Source organism: Montipora foliosa, chromosome 12 (genome assembly GCF_036669935.1).
Source record: "Montipora foliosa isolate CH-2021 chromosome 12, ASM3666993v2, whole genome shotgun sequence".
Lineage (NCBI taxonomy): Eukaryota > Metazoa > Cnidaria > Anthozoa > Scleractinia > Acroporidae > Montipora > Montipora foliosa.
In genome coordinates this window covers 9893240-9913441 of record NC_090880.1, presented here as the reverse complement: position 1 = coordinate 9913441, position 20202 = coordinate 9893240, and the positions used below count along the sequence as shown (strand labels likewise).

General features: G+C 40.3%; 1 protein-coding gene across 2 annotated transcripts in view; it reads left to right on the top strand.

Annotated features, from left to right (window-relative positions):
• The first annotated feature begins 236 nt into the window (after positions 1 to 236).
• LOC137979601 (uncharacterized) overlaps positions 237 to 20202 on the top strand; it is a 44914-nt gene continuing 24948 nt past the window's right edge. The window contains exons 1-8 of one of the 2 annotated variants that reach the window (XM_068826903.1): positions 237 to 524; positions 925 to 969; positions 1376 to 1504; positions 2699 to 2773; positions 3801 to 3907; positions 15329 to 15618; positions 16054 to 16112; positions 16274 to 16316. In XM_068826903.1, coding sequence (XP_068683004.1) covers positions 357 to 524; positions 925 to 969; positions 1376 to 1504; positions 2699 to 2773; positions 3801 to 3907; positions 15329 to 15618; positions 16054 to 16112; positions 16274 to 16316 — 916 coding nt within the window. In that variant the 5' untranslated portion in view covers positions 237 to 356. Of the gene's footprint in view, positions 525 to 924; positions 970 to 1375; positions 1505 to 2172; positions 2250 to 2698; positions 2774 to 3800; positions 3908 to 15328; positions 15619 to 16053; positions 16113 to 16273; positions 16317 to 20202 lie in introns of those variants that run through there. The other variant, XM_068826904.1, reaches the window with a different exon arrangement.

Sequence of the window (20202 nt, the reverse complement as noted above, 5' to 3'; positions counted from 1 at the left end):
CGAAAAAAAAAATTAGTTTAGCAACGCTTAACGCAATCATTTACCATATAAGGTCAAACCGAGGTATATGAGCTGATAACCGAGATTGAGTGAACCAATCAGAATACGCGAAATGCATTATCCGAAGTCGAGAATTTAATAATTAACGGTAATCTTGGTGCTGACCGAAAGAATCGTGGCCTCTGGGGACGAGATAATTTGACACAGATCCCTAACCTCTCCTCCCAAGCAAATTTCCCTGTCGCTTAGCAACGTTCTTATCGGTTGACTCACTAATGTTTGTGTTTGGACTGTACGAGCAAATATTTTTATAGCGCAGCAAGCCCAAGATACAATTAGAAATCATTTGATTGTAGATGATGTTTACAAGACGTTTGAACAAAGAGTTGTACGGACCCTCCCGCACAAGTGCAAATACGGAAATCAAAGACGTTCTTTTAGGCGATCATGTGTTGCAAAAGGGCGAGTGGTATGAAAACGGGCAACGGAATCCGTGGGCAACTTCTTTCGCGATATCTTTTAAGGTGGGACCTTTTGATGAAATATTCAAGGTTAATGAAATGTGGATGGCAACGATGACGTAGTGCGGCCTTAAAAGTGAATTAAACTATACAATTAAATAAAGTTCGACACGGTCAAGAATCCTTAAGAGCCGTCCTATTAATTACTTATCGCCACTTCTCTTTTGTGGTTTTATCAAATTGATTCTCTTTTTTCAGGAGTAAGAAATTATTTCCGTTCGATTGAAGATACGAGGGTCTTGAATCTGAAAACTCATTTTACTTGAAAAGCCTGTACCTGTGACAAGAATTTCATAATCGTTCATATTGAAACATTACGATTTTGCTTCATTATCCATTTTGCTTACTTCAAATGAACTACTGGTATTTACTGAGTCCATTCTTTTTCCATATTGTTTTTTAGAATCCGAAATCGAAAGAAAGGGTTAACCATATTAAAGACGTAAAGGTAAGTTGTGGTCGGCGAGACTTTTGCACAGTCAAGCTATGTCACGCGTGACTGGTACCACCAGCCGGAAATGAACTTCGGAGCTTCCGAGATTTGAATGGAATCTTGAAGGTTTTGCTGAAAGTTGCTACGAAAAATGCACAAAGAAAAGAGCTTTCACCTTCATAGCTAACTATTTTTGATATTATAAAGGAAATTCAGAAATTCGGAACTGGCACGCAGATTTGAAAATTCGGTTCAAATTTCAAAACCAATGGTCACGCGTGATGTAGCTTGACTGCAAAGCGAACCATCAGCTTATCAGCTAAGACAGCCCAGTTCCTCCTAGCATTAACGGTCCCTCTGCTTGGGTCAATTAGCTGACATTTTGTTAATATATTTTTCTTTGATAATAATCAAATTGCAGAAGAATGTTACCTGCTTTGTGTTGGGCTCAGAGAAGGGACCTTCTTTGGCAACGACAGCTCAGGACTATGAGAACAAGCTTCGGAGAATTCCAGAAAAAGCAGCTCCCAGTTTGGCAACGAGCATTGCGGTAATAGGCCATTTCCGAGTACATGTCTGCCTCCTCTTCAAATAGAGTCTAAGTACGAAGTTTTTCTTGTTAGTTTGGCCGTAGCCAGTATGAGGCAAACCGAGGCACTTGCCTTGGTCATTTTTTCGTGAAATTTTTAAAATAAAGCGTGATTCCAGTGTTGTCTTTAATATGTACTCATCATAAACAAATTAAAATACTTTCCCTGAGATAATATAACCACGGACATTGCCTCCGTCATATTTTTTTCTGGCTGCGGCCCTGTATGTAAAGACTAGAACAACTTAGGCCCTGACAGGGTAAATTCCGACAAGCGACATGGCCCAAAAAGTAGCGACAGCACATAAAATGAAATTCCGACGAAAGAACTCCTTTCCAAGCAAAATTCCGACAGTGACGTCACAAAGCCTTTGCACTTAGACTCGTTTTGAAGAGGAGGCAGACATGAACTCAGAAATGGCCTACTTTCTGACCACATACTTTGGAACGTGAAGGGGGAGGGGCTGGTTGTGGTTGGTACATTGAAGTTGTTACCACGACACCTTCCCCCTGCCCCATGCCAATGAGTTCTATTGTTCTTTATGGGCAACTAAGGACCCTCATTGAACCCTTATGAGTGGGCCCTAATACTAGTGCATCTCATGTGAAAAAGTCACACAAAATATATTTTGGGTTGATTAAGAATCAAAAGAGCAGCTCAGGGAAAAGATTTTGAGGCAGGCAAACAGTTAGCTACAATTGCAAGGTTTCAGTTGCTTTATTACACAGCTAATAATTATAATAATTAGTTATTCAATGTTAGGATTTATCTCTGAGCCCTTTAGAAGCCGGCAGTGGAATGTATGCTAGGGGTTATTCAGTTAAACAAAGTCACTTTGGCTGTAATTTTACAGGATATGGAAATTAAGTACCGTCTAACCTTTGGTGCACCTCTCTTGTAAATTATTTATTCAAGATTTGAAGCCAACGAATCAATGTTTATTTAAATAATTTGATAACTGCTCATGAAACAAACAATGCTGAAGTTCTACAGATTATTTTATTTGAGGCAAAATAATAAAAAGAATGCTTGATGTGGAATATTGGGGTAAAAAAAGCACTTTCTTAAGAAAGAAACTGTTGATTACAGTTAAGAGCAAAATCTAAATTTGCGTAAGGAACTAAAGGACATGTAATTGGCTTTAAATTTCACAGGATTTTGCTCCAAAGTACATGTCAGATAAGTCATTTGGCAAGTCTGGATCAGTTTATGTTAACTCATTTTCAAAGGTTTGTTTTGATGTTAATGTTTCTGGATTATGTGGAATGTAATACAAAACTCAGGTCTCAGGTCACAGGTCTCATTCACAGGTGTTTTACCTAACCCTAACCCTAACCTAAACATTCATTAAAGCTAACCTTAGGCTTAATTTGACTTAAACAAGAGTTTTGGGCCTACGGTTAGCTTTAATGAATGCTTAGGTTTGTTTCTGTATAATTTGGTAAAACAGATACCGGCGTGACCTGAGAACTGCGTTTTGTACCTGCCCTATTTCAATACGATGTTGGGCAGGGCTCAGGTTTTAAACAACCTTTTATTTATTATATCTGCATATTAAGTTTCCTGATCCCAAAAGGGAGAATACTACTTCACAACTTAGGTCATAATATTGGTCCAGGAGCATTAAAAAAATTAATGACATCTAAACACATTTACCCACTTGCCCCCTTAATTACAATGTTAAATTATCAGGAAGTCACGCCAGCTCTATATCTGTGGAAGGTCGGGCATGTATCAACCTTGTTTGGGAAAAGAGGGGAACCAGTCGAAAAAGGTCTCAATAGGAAATATAAGATAAAGTGAGTGTTGCAGAAAGAGTTGTATTAATTTATGGTGAGTGCTGTTTGTTATTTAATTCCCAAGGACTTACTGACTTCCATTGCTGACTTGACCCAATCAAAGCCAAAAGGGGGTTTCCTTTCCATTATCTGGGTGGTTATAAGGTGCACATAGTTTTAAGAACTGTGATTTGACTAACAAGGACAGACATTGTAAATCCTCACTTTAAATAACTACTGAAAACAGGGTGAAACTTGAGTCTGCAGATTGCAGACAACCGTTTTAAAATGGGTGCTTAGCATTCATTCATGGAATGTGTAGTGAAACTTTAAAGTAATTCCAACTTTTTTATCACATGCACAATAATTAATTTTTGCACACCTTGATAATGATGATTGACATATTGCTTTCCTAGCAATTTTCTTTTTGAATTATGTGGTAAACATTGATCTTTATTGTTTACACATGATTTTGAAGGAAAGTCAGGGATTGCAGGGATCAAGTGCAAGGAATAGAGCAGAATGCCAAGAGAATACCAACGATTTGCACACAACCCACTTTCAGCTTGGAAATCATGGCAATGAGTAAGTTCTTCGTTTTACAGTAAAACAAGTTTTAATTTTACAAGTGTGTATAATGATTTACTTTGAAACAACTCCTGAATAACAGTTGTTACAAGGGAAAATCGGGTGCTTACTAGTCTTGTTGGAAAATTCTGGTTGTGGGCCCCATTGCATACATATTAGCGGAGCTCTGTCGGGCTGCCAAGCAGAGCATCATAGGAAATGGTAGGAACCCATGAGTTGTTTTTCTCATGGTAATCACGGCTAGCGATATTGCTCTTGGGCCCTATGATGATGATGAGATATTGAACTTACATGTTATGGTCAATTGACACCTGTCCAACATGGTATCCACTGACCAGTATCACATGACCATATCACAGGCTCAAGTTTAGACCGCTGACCAGGTACTGGTTTTCGATTGGAGTGCAGGCTCAAACCAGGTTAACTTTAATTGTTACTTTGGCTAAATCTATTTAGTATATACTAATTTAAAAACAGTGGATAGTGTTGAACACACGCCCTGATTGGCTATTCAAACTCCGAATAACCTTTGCTATTTACAGAAATAAATAAGTTAAAGTCATCTCATATTATTTTATAACTTAAGAATGCGCATCTGATCATGGTCATGTTAAGATGCACACTAGAAATGAATTAATTATTATATTATTATTATCTTTTTTGTGCTATGTTATTGCACAGTTTTAGTATAGAATACTGAAAACAACTATGTTGATGATGATGATGATGTCTTGAATAAACCATAAGACAAAAAATACATATCCTATGTTACATAAACGAGAACTGTGTAATGAATTTACAATAATATACTGTAGCTAAAAGGTTGTGTTAAAAAATGAGTCTATTTACAAATGTGTTCTTGAAACGTTCAGTGTTAATCTTTGGGCAGAGGCAAACCATGTGACGTAAATTATATTGCTGGGGTTAAGGCTTCGGTAGAGTTTCATTTAACGGATGATAGGTTAGAGCCCTAGATTTACTAAATAATTTCTTGTCCTGCATATGCATGATATCCTTGACATTCAATGGAACTGAAATGTAATGCCACTTGTAACATCTGTTTAAAAAGTTCTGTACTGTGTTTAGATCACGTTCATATGCACCATACACTGAAAGGCCATACATGTAAGTTAAATTAGACAATACAATTGTCTTAAAAAGGAGGTCTATTTCATTCTGGTCATATTGTTCCTTTCTCAAAGTTCTTAATTTATTGACGCCCTTGTTAGCCTTAGCTAGTTTGATCTTAACATGAGAACTAAACTTACAATCACTCTGAAGTGTGACTCCAAGTAAGCACAATTCACTATGTTGTGGGATGCAATTGACTGGATTGTGAGTGTCCTTGTTCGATTTCTTTCTAATTACGAGCTCTTTGCATTTACAGTGTACTAGGATTTCATGACATACAGTTATCTCGCGACCAATTTAAAAACTCATTTACTAAGTCTACAGAGGTGTCAGTATTGCCTAGTACCGGTGCAACAATTGTCGAATCATCAGCATATTTGAATAACGCAGGGAAGCCATCATATGTAATTTCAAGATCATATTAAAGAGGTGGGGGCCACTAATGCTACCTTGTGTGGTACCCTTATTGACGGCTTTCCACCTACAGTGATAGTGACGAGACAAAATGCCTTGCTGTCTAGCGATAAGAAACTTTGATACCAATTAACAACAGCCAAAACAGGACAAAAGATTGTGTTTCACCGAGTCAAATGCCTTGGAAAAGTTCATGGTAAAGAGTCGCACAGCTTTACAGTTATTATCATCTAGGTATTTGCAAATCTGGTGCTGAATAGTTAAGAGCGCAGATGTGCAGTTCCCACCCTCTCTGTACGCGTCAACTGACTACTGCTCAGGTGATCCTCCATGACGCGTCTGACATGTGTGCTGTATACAACCCTTTCAAAAGCTCTAGCGATCACCGGTGTTACACTGATTTCCACGGAAATCACCGTTCTCCTCAGGTACATCAACCTTAGCTAATGGGCTGATGTTCGCTCTTTTCCAAGATTCAGGCCAGGAATGAGTTGACAGGGAAAGATTCCACACATAAGAGATATGTAATCGGGATTAGTAGTTCCGCGTGTTCTTTTAAAAGCCAAAAAGGAATTTCGTGCGGACCGGTTGCTGTTTTCTTCAGATTAGACAGAGTGTTCCAAACGAGTCCCAGAGGGATTGTTGGAACCTTGAAATCTGGATCAATGTGAATATCAACTGGTCGAATGTAGTTAGTGTCGCTGCATAGATTGCCGAAGTAATGTATTTACATTCGTCGGAGCTGAACTGTAAGTGATAGCGACAAAGAATGTAAATATTTTCCTGTTGGCATGAAATGCACGGGTGCCACCATGGCATTGAATTAATTAGTCTATTGTTATTTAGGTATATAAGGTTTGTCAGGATGTAATGTATTCATTTCAGCTCTCGAACTTTCAAATTTTATTTTAGATCACTTTGTATGTCTGGAAATCTTATATTACCTCTAGCCCCCAGAGGTTAGTGCGCCTGCATTTGGTTGGGGAATACGTTCCTATTTTCCCACTGGGTTTTTGGGTTTGCGTATCAGGCGGTTGCACATGCTTTAGCCTGAGTGGTTCTTACTTTATGTTTACCTTGTAACTAGTATCTTATCTGAGCTTTGTAACGATACTCGACACTCAGGTTCACAGTTCGAGCTGCACACCCATCCTTGTGTACGAGTCATGAATATAAATAGGAGCATGTACTCGTTTAACTGGTCAAGTGATTCACGATCTAAGGTAATACGGGCTGCGTTCCTTCGCTGCGATACCAGCCAATCACACCCACATTATACTGCTTTCTTTTCCGAAATCCTCTTATTCAACCGAGCTTCATCGGACACCCTCGATTTCGACTGCAACATGGCTTTAACAAGAGGGGTCTGGCATACACCTATAGCTATCCAAGTGACCCCGTATAGTTGTCTCCAGTTTGTTCACCGCCTCGTTTACATTCTTGCTTTCAAGTACCTCTCGCCAGTCCTCCCCTACCAAATGAATGAAGGGGTAGTTTCTAAAGAAACTCTTGTGCTCTGACGGCTCGCTCTGACGGCTCGCTCTGACGAAGGGCTAACGCTCGAAACGTCAGCTTTTAGAATCTCTGTACGGTGGCCAATTTTCATTATCAACTCTCCCCTACCAAAGCCATGTACAAATCCTGTTTCCTAAGTACGTAGGCGTCTGTCCCGTGTGTGAACTTTACGACGCACGGGGCGAAGTTTAGATCCTGCAGGCAAAATCACACCTCGATGATCCGATTTTGTTGACACATGAACATTGTAGCACCTTGCAAACAAATCGGGCCGGTTCGTTAAACAGTTATCTAAGTGTGAATCGTTACGCGTTGGGAAATCAACCAGTACATTCCAGCCAGACAGTTGTTGTAATTGATCCATGTCCATCTGATTGAGATCTCCGCCAAGAACAATGACGGTTTGTGGGTGGGCGTCAAGTACATCATCCGTGTAATTGCGTTCGAGGTACGAGAACGCAACTCCTAATTTGTGTTATAAGGGAAGTTTTTTCGAGATTGCATTTTCGTCGACACACTTTTGCCTCGCTTTGAGGCGCTTGGTTACGTTTTGCCTCACTTTGACGAACTATCGCACGTGGTGATTTGTGCGTCGTCGGCGTTCATTATTCTAGCGTTTGGTGAGGTGTGATAATTTTCCATCGTTCATCGTTGAAAAGAGCTGAAAGATTGCTGAAGGTCTGTCAACTGAAGTCGGTAAAATTTTACTTTGGATTAAGCATGGTTCGTCACTGTCCTTGCAAAATGCGTGCGACTCCTCGCGCTTGCATCAAACCGGTTTGTTTTGCTCGGCGGCCGTTGTGCCACAAAGTAAATCTACCGAGTTGTGTAGCTCGGCGGTCGTTCTGCCACAATCTACCGAGTTGTGTAGCTCCTATAGCTCGGTGGCCGTTGTGCCTCAAAGTAAATCAACCGAGTTGTGAAGCTTGGCGGCCGTTGTGCCACAAAGTAAATCTACCGAGATATGACGCTCGTCGGCGCCATTTCATCATGACTTGTGATATTTACGGCATTGAAATCAACAAACTGAATTTATTTTGTCCAAGCGTTCAGCACAGAAAAGTAATCTTAGGTCTTCAATACCACAAGCTGAAAAGACTTGCAAGTAATAGTTTCATTTTAGAGTAATTTTCAGTAGTTTTCTACTTGTAGAATTCCAAATAAATAGTTAATGATTACGTCTAACAAGTTGTCACGTTCATAGATGCAGTACAGTGGAATTAGATCGTTATATCGAGGTATCGTTATAACGAGACTCCCGATATAACGATATTGCCTTAAAATAAACGAAAATATCTTATTTCGGGGTAAAATTAACATGTGCTTTTTTACTACTGTACATATTGTTTAATTAAACTTGTAATGAGTATCAAATGACTCACAATTTGCAAAGCATTAGACGTTATCAAGGTTACACAACAAAGTCTGTGGTATGAATCGTAAAAGGGAAACAAAACAAAACAAAACTTAAACATTTGAAGTTGTATCTGTGTACTGATGCTGTAATATCGTTATATCGGGGAAGATTTTACGCTCGGTACGCTAAGAACTCAGCGTTATATCGGGAATATCGTTATATTGAAGATCGTTATATCGGGGTTCTGTCCCATACATTTTACTGTAACTTTTGCCGGGACATAGCATGTTTATCATTTTACCGGGGATATCGTTATATCGAGGATCGTTGTATCGGGGTTCCACTGTAATAACATTTCCCTATCACACGAAACATCCACCCTCCCCCCTCAGTTGCTACCTGTACCAAAGCTGTACCGTCCTACAAACATCGAACGCACTCGCCTAAGCTTCGATTACCCCTAGTCAATAAGATAATTCATTAGATCGTTCTCTGCATAACTGTGTTTGGGCGGGTAATTTATTCCGCACACAAGAAATCTATGCCCCGTAGGAAGACAAAGAGATGATTATGCAAATTACTTCATAAAGCCTTGAGAGATAACATCCACAACAGATAAGTTTTTTTTGACAGCCACACCCTTGTTCCTCATATCAAGTCCTGACCAGTTCCTATCCCTCCTATATATATATTAACATCCGCAATATTCATCACAGCATCGGGCTGGTCTAGCTTTAAATGGGTCTCAGTAACAACGCACACATCAATATCATGGTTTTTCAAATCTGCTTCCAGCGCAACTGACGCCTGCACCTTGTTCTTCGTTTTGGAGAGACTGCAGATATTAATGAACATACATTTCGGCACCGCAAACTCGGACTTCTTATCACGTCGGCACGGTTTATCTCGAGGAATGCAAGTGAGATATCTTGTTAGCCGTAACTCTCGAGAAGATTTAGCGGGGCGACGACTCCTTACAACCTCTATCGGTTGTTTTCTTTCCGACCTACACATCTTAGAGCCAAATTTGTCGCTTCCTCTACCGTCCCTCCGTTTCCCTGGTCCTCTGTACTTGAGTATTCCGAGCTCTTTTGGATCTCCAAGTACTGAAGCCAAAGGTATACCGTATTGACCTCAGTGTTGGTGGCTAATGGTGGATTTGTATAATATGTTAGCAACGTATTATATATTTTTTTAAAATATTAAGGTAGGCTATTATCCTTGGTTCTCAGGCCTTGCCTTCCCCCATGACTCGAAGAGCCTGCAAACGGAAGAATCGGTAAAATGCTACAGGAATTTCCGAAATTCCGTTCCGATTGGAAAATCAGAAGTACCTCAACGTTCTCCACAGTATCCAAATAGAATTTCCTGAAAATGACTGTTCAATTTGACATTTAGCGGAAATGTCTGGGATTCTTGGCTGAATGGTATTTAGCACCGGCCCATATGGTTCCCTTTGCAATCGGTTGTTTATGGATTATCGGATTTTAGGATCAAGGGATGCAGGAGGCAGTGTGGCCCAGTGGTTAGGGCGCTTGCCTTGAGATCCAGAGATCCCGGGTTCAAGACCCTCTCTAACCACTCGTTGAATTTGATCCTGGTTCAACTTCCCAGCTGCACTTGTAAATAGCCAACTGGTTTGCCTCCGGCCAGTTGGGATTCTTAACAGTTGTTGTTGTTGTTCTGTTCTGTCGTTTTGTTGTGTTTCATTGGCCCTGAAAAGCCCCTATGGGGAGCGGTCAAATTCAAATTCAAACTCATGATCACTATTATAGCATCTGTACTTTTTGTTAGGACAAAAAACACTAACTAACAACTCTCTCTCTCTCTCTCAGTTCTCTTCGGAGGGGAGAGGAACGGTTTAGGGGAGACGGGAGAACCAGAGTGAAAAGGGAGCAGGGAAAAATGTGACATGAGTCTTTAAAGCCTTACTGAACTCATAGATCTGAATAGATGTTAATGTAACTGAACAGATCTGTTCCCCGCTTCCCTGTTAGCAGAGGTCACTTTTCTTTTGCGTTCACTTGCTGACAAGTACGGAAAAAGAGACCTCTACCATGGGTCGAAACCAGAAACGTTTAAGCTGGGGTTTTTTTAGTTTAAGAATTTCCTTATTTGGAAGTAACGTAGCCCGCGCACTTTCCTGCGCGTCCAGGTTCGATCTTGATTTTGTCCATATTTGGTCATAAAATTGGTGTCGCAAAATTTCCAGCTTTGTTAAAGAAAAGAGTTGTAAGTTACACGCTTCAAGGTCGTGTGCTTCTGGTTGAAACTCACTTTGATCCAACCGCCGTCCACAACCTTGGACGGCACTCTACAAACCGCATGCCCCATGATATGTTTGCTGAGTGCGGCTTGAGCCCGCTATGTCCCGCGCATTCCATCACAGTAATACCGCATCCTTGTTTTAGGCCCCCTGTGATTGCAAACGTTTCCGATAGGCCGGTTTAATGTTCGACTCGGCCCATCATTCCGTCATGAAGAGTTCGTATGGTTGTTGTGTTTTTCCTTGGACAGCCATAGCGTTCAAGGACCTGCGACATTGCTGGTCTGGAGACGCCATCGAAGGCTTTCTCGAGATCGTGGAATATCATTCCCAGGGGTTTCTGTTGTTATCTACATTTATCCTGGATCTGTCTTGCAGAGAAGATCGTGTCCATGTTTCCCTCTATTGGCTCAAAGACCATATTAGCTTTCAGGGGAAATTTCCTCAGATAAGATAAGGAGACGAGTGAGAAGGATTCTTGCGAGAATCTTTCCTGTGTCGGAAATAAGAGAGATTCAGCGGTAGTTTCCACATACACTTCAGCACATGGGCATTCTTTAAATCGGATAGAACGTCTTCTTTTTTCCAAATCCGAAGAAGTAGGAGAAATATTCTTATCTCGAGGGGCGGTCCACCATGCAGGATCAGATGTCTTGAGTCTCAGTGAGCTCCGAGGTAGTATCAGCTGTCTTCAGGATAGATTTTGAGTTCCTGGTGGGGCCGTAGACCTCCTTGATACCAGAGAAGAACCTTCCAATGTTACAGCTATCGGCGTGCTGTTGTAATTCACCCGCCTTTTCTCTCTACTAACGATTCTGGATGTTCCGAAGCTCCCTTTCACGCGGCAGTTGGAGGAATCTCGTCTTCAGTTGTTGGGCTGATGGATGGGATTCGTTTAGCGTAATGAATTGGGAGATCTCTAGGTCATTCTCATGAAACCAGTCTTGGTGCCTGTGTTTTGTGTGTCCGAGGGTTTCTTTGGAAACTTTGCTCGTGGTTTTACGGAGAATAATTCCTCGGTAATTTGAATGGCAGGGGTTGGCATAGCAATGGTTCTGGACTGCCTCTACATACTCCCCAGCCACGTCCGGATCTTTTGGTTTTTTATCTGGGTATGTTGCTGGTGCTTATGTTAGTGCTAACTAGTGAAAACCAGCTGCATGGCGTTTCGTTGCATCTACAGCAAATTATGTGAGTTTTGTTAGTTGATCTTACTTTAAATTTACCTTGTCACACATTTACTAATTATTATTATTGTATCGAGTGCCTTATATTAAGTCTGTCAGAATTTTAATGCAAAATGATATTAAAATTTAGGGTTTGATGTCTGTTGCGGTTTCTGTTCTATTTCGCACTCAGTTTTCGGGTTTCGGCAAAATTAAAAGCGGGTTTTCAGATTTGCTATTCGATGCGGTTGTGTTTTTCCCGTTTCTCTTCAGAAACTGTGCGCCTCAACGACCTCAACCGCGTGCACGTCTTCTCGGAATGCGTGAAGTGTTGGCCTACATGACTCCCTTGTACGCTCCTTGCGCTAATGCATACGGCCCTCGTACGGGCATTTTCCCAATACTTTCAAATGAAAGCGGGCGCGGGGACGTACGGGCCAAATGATAATAAAGGTTATTTTGTTCTATGAGACTTGAGGTTTGGACCTTTATACCGCTGTATGGTATTTCTTTCTTTCAAGAAAATAAAGAAAATCGTTGGTCTCGATAATATATTTGTTTGATTAGTGTTGATTACCGGTGATTCTCTTTACATTAATCTGAACGCGATATTTTGGTCCTACTTATTTTTCTACTCGTTTGGCGCAGTTACTCCTCCTCGGTTGAATTCTAGAATCATAAGAAGAACTGTGATGAAATTGTCGTTGCTCAAACTGGTAGAAGGATTTGAAAAACTGCGATAAAACCGTAAAATACTGGTAATTAGCACAGTTATCATGACCACAAGGAAAATTCGCCACTTTAAATAAATCTTTTCGGAATTTCTCGGCGCAAAATTGTGGAAATCATAAGATAATTTCCCCGATCATAAGGAGTACACTGAAGAATATCTTCCACTGACATTTGTCAAAATAAACACTATCTTAAAGATTATTTTTAAATCAGCACTGAAAACATGGCGTCGCGCGTAACACGCACGGGAAGTCATCCTTCACTTTTTGCTGTTTCTGTAGCTTCTTATTTTCTAACCCTGGAATCGTTTGTGTGGTAAAAATATGCACTCTACTAGATATAACGCGACAGAATCCTCAAAGTTCCCATCTGTTTATTTTTAAAATCGTCACGCTCAAGACGTTGAAGAGGTAACATTTTTTAAATGTCATGTGCTGACGTACATGTATACAAAACATGGACCCCAGGTCCATGGACAACCCTTGTGGACTACCCCTCATTTTGTAAATTAATTACGTTTTACAAGGAGAAACATCTTCAGACGAAAGAGAGAAGTGATCCTCGCACTTATGTGGAAAATTTAAGCAGGGGCCCATGACTAAGAGCAAACAACTCCCATACTCAGGGTTGTCAACCCCCAAAGTTATGAGGCGTCAATTGCGACAAAACATTAAATAAATAAAATAAATACTAGAATCATTATATAAGAGTTCGTATAGGTATCGTAAAATAATTCGAAATGTATGTATCAGGAATCTCGTATATGTATCGTGAAGTTCAAAAATTTATATCAGGAACATATATGTATCAGAAATGTCATGCATGTATCGTGAACTTCCAAAAATATATATCAGGATAAAATCTCGTACCTGCACCGTTAAGTTCGAAAATTATATATAAGGAAAAGTGTTACTTGTCAGCCAGCGGAAAGTAAATGGGCAGCAGAAAAACATGGCGACTTCTTCGGGCTTCGGTGGTTCTGCTCCTGGAGGTAATTCCCCAAATTCAAGTGTTGCTACCTCAACTCTGGACGAAATTGTTTCTCGGGTAGTGAGGCATTCGACTTTCGAACCACTGAGAATTACGTTCGAGGGCTGTGTCGAAAAGTGGGACGGGGACGCGGGGACAGGGGATGCGGGGACGTGGGGACGTGGGGATGCGGGGTCTCGGGGACGTGGGGACTCTGGGTCTCGGGGACGTGGGGACGTGGGGACTCGGCGCCTAGTTTCTGCCCCTTTTTTGCCATCTGGTAGTTGACCTGATCTCCTGTATGGTCTTTGCCATAGAAGCCTCTGGATGCAGCAATTGACTATGAAAACCTTAATCTGAGCTTTCTTTCTTGGAATAAAGATATTGCTGTCGGAATTCTGTTGAAAAATTAGCTAGCCCACTGCTCCAAACCAACGGCTAATATCTGAAGGGTAGTTTTAGCTATACGGGTTTCGTGCTGTGGAACAGCCTACCTGCTGATCTGCGGCAAGCACAAAGTCTCTCCACCATTAAGTCTGGTTGCAGTGGTTTCTTTCGATGTTGTAATGTACGTCCATAAATTGCACAGCTTTCATGGAAAGAAAGTATCCTTTACTCAATCTTAGGGTTAGATTTTAAAAATATTTTAAGATAATAGTAATTTCATTTTTGCCTGATGTTTTTACTTATTCTAAGTGAAATCACACGTTTGTCGTTAAAACCCAAACACATTCATTGCAAAATTGTTCTGTTTTCCATTTTGCTTATTTCATATAGTGGAGTTGGAAACGAAATATCTATCTATCGAGTTATCTGCACGCTTGGTCTGTTAAGATGGTTTTCAAGATCAACTTGAAATAGATGTGCGTACGCCATGCCCAGTGGCCATGTCTCTGTTTTTCACATTTGCTATTGCATGCTTGTCCTTAAATTCTATGGATGTGGGATGTATGAACCACCTTGAAATGGCTCGTATCTTGAAAGTCTGCAAAAGCCAATTTTACTTTCTCAATAACCCACCCAGAGCCTTGATTGGTCCATCGTCCAATTTCCTCTTCTATTTCTTTTAACACTTTCTCTAACTCTTTCAACGTTTTGTCTGCTAAAAGTCCGAAAATTGAATTTTCTCCTATTTAATCTTGTGTAGTGTAACTTATATGACAGTTTAAACCTTAGTTGGCAAGATCTCTTATTACGTTTTTTATTAGGGTTACTACTTTATCTTTGGTGCTGTTGTGAACCACCCTAAAATTGTGTGAAGTTGCGCGACACAGACATCTTATGACTTTCAAGCCAGTGGACTTCATGTTCTTAGTTTGTACGCTTTTTGAGGATTTATCTAATATCTAGCGAGGGAATTGTTAGTCTTCTGTTTTGCTCCGTTTAAAGAGAGCCATAGAACATATCAAGCACGCCCTTTGAGAAATTTCTACAGCTGTACGTGCTAGCGCTATATAGCGTTTGAGCACAAATCTCTTATTGGGAAATAGAATGTCTAAGTATGGAATAGTATACAACATGAAAATTTTGCATCGCCCCTTCAAAATAAGCCGAATTGGGGGCTTCGAGTAGAAACCACAAGAAGCGCTCAGGTTTTGAGCTTAACCCTGTTGTTAACAACAAAACAGAGATAAGATGTTGTGACGCCTGAGCATAGTGCGCTGGAGGACGGACGCCATATACTACTATAAATTGTTGTTGGCAATTGGTGGTTGCATGGTGTGACGACGACAGTCATCAAGAATAGACATCAAGAAGTCGATTTTATACTTGTTTGTTTTTCTTCGTTAAGTTAAGTTAAGTTATTTTTGATGCGTTTTTTTGTCTTTTACCATGTTGATTTTTATTTCTTTGATTCTTATTTTTAGATATGGAAGTGAAACCATGTTATCTTTCCACACCAAGTCACGGCTCTCTCCTGAAAAGCCGAGCAATGGTAGTTTAGGTTCCTTTGGAGCAGTGGAAACACATCAATCAAGTGTGTTTAGAAGTGGTGACTGGAATGAAACTGAATCACAACTTGAACCACATTCGGTCACTCGCATTGATTTTCATATTGAACCTTTTTCTGTTGTTGCCAATGAGTGCAAGGACAACTCAGAATTACATGCACACGTGGAGAATACAGAAGGAAAACATAATCCTCTCGATCCTAAAGGTAATTTAATAGTGTTTTTGTATCTTATGTAGATGTCAATTCAGTGCTCTGGGTTAACATGGCAGGTGCTTTACAATCTGTTCTACTTTTGAATTAAATCCTGGCACGTGTTTATCCATAACGTTTTTTTTTTTGATACCATTGTGCTGCTTCGATTATTCATCCATGAATAATATTTGTGATTAAAAAAACAACAACACAAATCGAGTTAAAAGAAATGACTGATGTTATCCTCAGCTCAATGCGTTGTGGGTGTTTCCTCCACTTATCTGCATTCACATTTGAAAGGGTGAACAATTTAAAATTATAAATTACGAGTACATTTGAACTTCTTCAAGATGTTGATGTATGGTAAGCTAGTCTTTTTGCTTCACTTGACTTTATAATTGTTTCTAAAAATTCAAGTTGGTCTAACCTTTAGTTTGTGTATGTTAGATCTCATTCTTGTAGATAATCCCAACCATCCTTACTATCAGCGCAACACTCACTTTGTGGTAAGGTTTGTTATATGTTGATCGATGTACACAGCACTGTTAGTAAATCAAAACACTACTATGTTGGTATGATGAGGCAGACATAGTTTTAGTGTAACTTAACTATTGTGCTCTTAGTTGTGATTCTAATAATGATGATGATGTTATGTCTTAATTGACAGTTAGGAAACAACAGAGATCAAGAAAACTCTCTCTATTATAAAGGTAACGTCTAAGAAATGTTACCTCAAGATTGTGTTGTTATTGTAAAATTAATGGGACTGTACCTACATGTATCCCTTATGGATCATGGTGTGGACTTTCACACCCTTCAATGCTAATTTAGATAATCAATGGCTAGACGAAGGGGACTTTACAGCAATGTTTTAATGCCCTATGTAAAGGCCATTCGCCTAAATTAAAACGTTTACCATCTATAACAAGATCTAGCTCCCCCCCCCCCCCCAGAAACAGTGACACACTCCTCCCAACACCAGATGATTTGACTAAAAAATGGCAGCCAGTTTATTTAATGATCAACAACAAACATTACAAGAGATACTGCTATGTTAGTACTCGATAGCCGAGTGGCCTAGCCTACGCATGGTCTAAGATTTACTGGGCCTAAGGTCCAGTTCTAACCATAACGATATTACATTCCCCCTATCCAGTCAAATTGCTAATGATGATAAATGAAATAACAATAACTTGGTAACTAACAGTTCAAAGTTAATTATATCCAATAACAAAATACGGAATCAGTGGGGTCCAAAACAGTTTTGGTCTTGTGCTGCCAACCCAGGTACAATCCAAAGTCTTGGAACTCTCGTCCATTGGATTGTGGGCCATTGTCACTACCCATGGCGATCAGGATTCTGAGAGTGCCAACCTCCTGTCTAATTTCAGTATCACCGCCTTGGAACTCGGGCTGGTGACAAACTCTACTTCCATCCATCTTAACTGCTTGCACACCACGACCAGCCACCTCTTTCCAGGTTTCAGAGAGTGCACGTGACATGCGTAGCGGCTCTCCCTCCTTTGACACTGTTACCATCTGGCATGGGTGGCAGAGCTGAATGTAAGCTTCAGCCATTCTGTCCAGACCAGGCAAAAAAGCCTGGATCGCAGGTACCCTTTTGTTTTGGTGACCCCCTAGTGGCTTTCATGCTCAAGCCGAACCACTGTCTCTTAAATGGACCTGGATACGAATATTCTCTCTTCCCTGACTATCAGCCCACACACGACCACTAATCCCATAAATCCAGGTCATTCTGCACTCTGAGTGTTTTCGTCTCCTTGTGTCGTGAAGTATCCTCTTCCTATTGCATCCTTGAGACTTGTCTACTCCAGTGACTCTTATAGTGTAACCTCTCCAGGAACTGATTCTCATGCCACAGCCATTACGTCCTCTTCAAACCCTTTTTCCGGCTCTGTAAGCTGGAACTCTGCCTGGTCCTTGCTGTTTCCTTCGCTGTCCCCTGCATTCGGTTCTGGATGCCTTGAATTGTAGTCCGCTTCGTTGTTTTCAAGGCCCTCCTTATTTTCTGGGGTGTAATGCATGTGGGAGTTGAAACCCTGCAGTCTCGATCTCATTCTTTCTATTTGAAGTGGCGCCTTTGCCCTGTTACTCGACAACAGCAGCACCAACGGGTTATGGTTGGTTCCCACACTGAAAAGACCATAAAGGTACATCTGGTTGGCAAATGTGCCCCACTCTCTTTATTGTGGGCTTTTGTGGAAAACGTCACGAATTTTGAAATCATTGTAATTTGGTGGGCAAATCTGTAATCTATCAGTTCAAGAGAAACTCTATTAAAGGTTATGCTGTGTATAAAGTATCAAATTGAGCTCTATATCGCTTGCAAGAATGAGAGTTTTAAATATGTTTCATAAGAAATGGCAGTTTAAGCCTCTGTCTTAATTAATTTCAGTACCAAGGGTCAGTGTAGTGTTTCTGTCTACTGCCCCCGGGCAATTATATGTGTGCTTGTACCTGTATATCGTAACAAATATTTATAATTCAATATTCAAAAAATGCCCCACTGAACCGCTTTGGCCTCCTTCTCCAGATGGGAATATCGTTGTTCTGTGTCTGAGGGCGCTCTTGCACGGTCATTTATTGGCCTCAATCTTCTAGCACTTGGGTCGGCCCATCGTCTGTCTTCAACTGGGTCTTTCCTTGAGGATCAAAGAACGCCATCACACTTTCTCCAGACAACAAGGCCTTGGCTCACTCAAAGGACCGATGGCATTCCGGGGTCCACTTTAAACTCTGCATCCTTTTTCAGGAGGGCCCTCAATGGCGCTATGACCTGTGCATCGCAAATCCTTCCATGAAGTCTGTGTTTGCTCCTGTGAAGAACAGAAAGGAGCGCACTTCCACTGGTGATGGCAGCCTTAACCCTTGATCTACATGTACATATTGCAGCACTCGGCAAAGTCCCTTTTTGACCTATGGCTGGCTGCTTCTGCTTAGGTGGCTTCATACACCACAAGACGTTTTAGAGACATCTCCACCAAGCCGGCCACTTCTGCTGGAGAGAACAGGACATCCACAACACCGAGGACGTCATCCCCTCCTCTTTTCGAATAGTGTGTGGGCTCTTTTAATTATTTTCATATTCTCATATGCATCCTCGCAACAGCGGCCTAAATATGCTGGAGTGTACAGGTTCTCGTATTATTCTCACAAAGGCAAAGTTTTTGCGGCCTTGAGGCCAATTTTCACGGAACCGTTGCCATATTAAACTTTGCAATTCACAAATGCACTGGAGCGTGGAAAACGCGGAATAAAGTAAATTAAGAAATAAACCGTACATAAAACTAAGCTGCTCGTTTGGAATTCTGTGGAAAGGCTGTCCTTTGATTACAAATTGAGCTATTTGCGATTGAAATTTCAATGGGAAAGCGCCATTTTACGCATGAAGCACAAAAGCAGCAGACTTCGGGAAAATAGTATCTTAATTTGAATAAAATGGAAATGCCAAAGGACAGACTTGGCTAATATAAGATTTTTTTAATAGTTTCAACAGCAATCTGTGCGTTTTGTGCTTAAGTGGTTTTCGGAGTCAATCACTGTGCTCGCAAGCAAGTTTTTTCTCTTTTAATGTGTGTGCTTGTCCAAAAGGGACAATATATCAAGATGTATTTATTTACATCAAGTTTTATATATCTTTGTCAAGATTAGATTACACATATCAAGGTTTGCATACACGTAAAACAAGATCTCAATTGTATTCTGGCGAAGGTAGGAGAATCAATTCCGTATATTGACTATATTGAAATCGTGTTTTACGTGTATGCAAATCTTGATATGTGTAATCTAATCTTGACATAGATATATAAAACTTGATGTAAATAAATACATCTTGATATATTGTCCCTTTTGAACAAGCATAAATGTGAGATTCACCATTCCGAGTAAACAAGATAAGTCGCTCCATTCTCTATTTTCGAATTCCCCATAATATACTTTGTTTGCCCCCCAAATTTTGATATGTGTAATCTAATCTTGACATAGATATATAAAACTTGATGTAAATAAATACATCTTGATATATTGTCCCTTTTGAACAAGCATAAATGTGAGATTCACCATTCCGAGTAAACAAGATAAGTCGCTCCATTCTCTATTTTCGAATTCCCCATAATACACTTTGTTTGCCCCCCAAATTTTGCATAAACCATTGTTTTCAAATGCTCTTGGGAATATGCAGTGTCCCCAAGAGCATTTGAACACAATAGTTTGTGCAAAATTTGGGGGGCAAACAAAGTGTATTATGGGGAATTCGAAAATGGAGAATATTATTTCTTTCTTTTTTTTAAATTGAAATTAATTTTTGTTTGTATTCAACTTCAAAACAAGTAAGTGATCTCTTTCCATATGTACACGTAACGTCGAAAACAGTTTGCGATGGCTCGATCGAAAAACAATGTCACTTTTTGCGATTGTGTTTGCGATTCTGCTTTACGCAACTTGATCTCGTGAAGTCGTAAGAAAAGGGCGCAAAATTAAAAGCAGAATCAGGTTTTTGCATGGTGTTCAACTTCTTCTTATGTTGGAGTTGTTGCGAAGAAGAGAGAGAGAGGAATTGTGAAGAGACGTCACCGA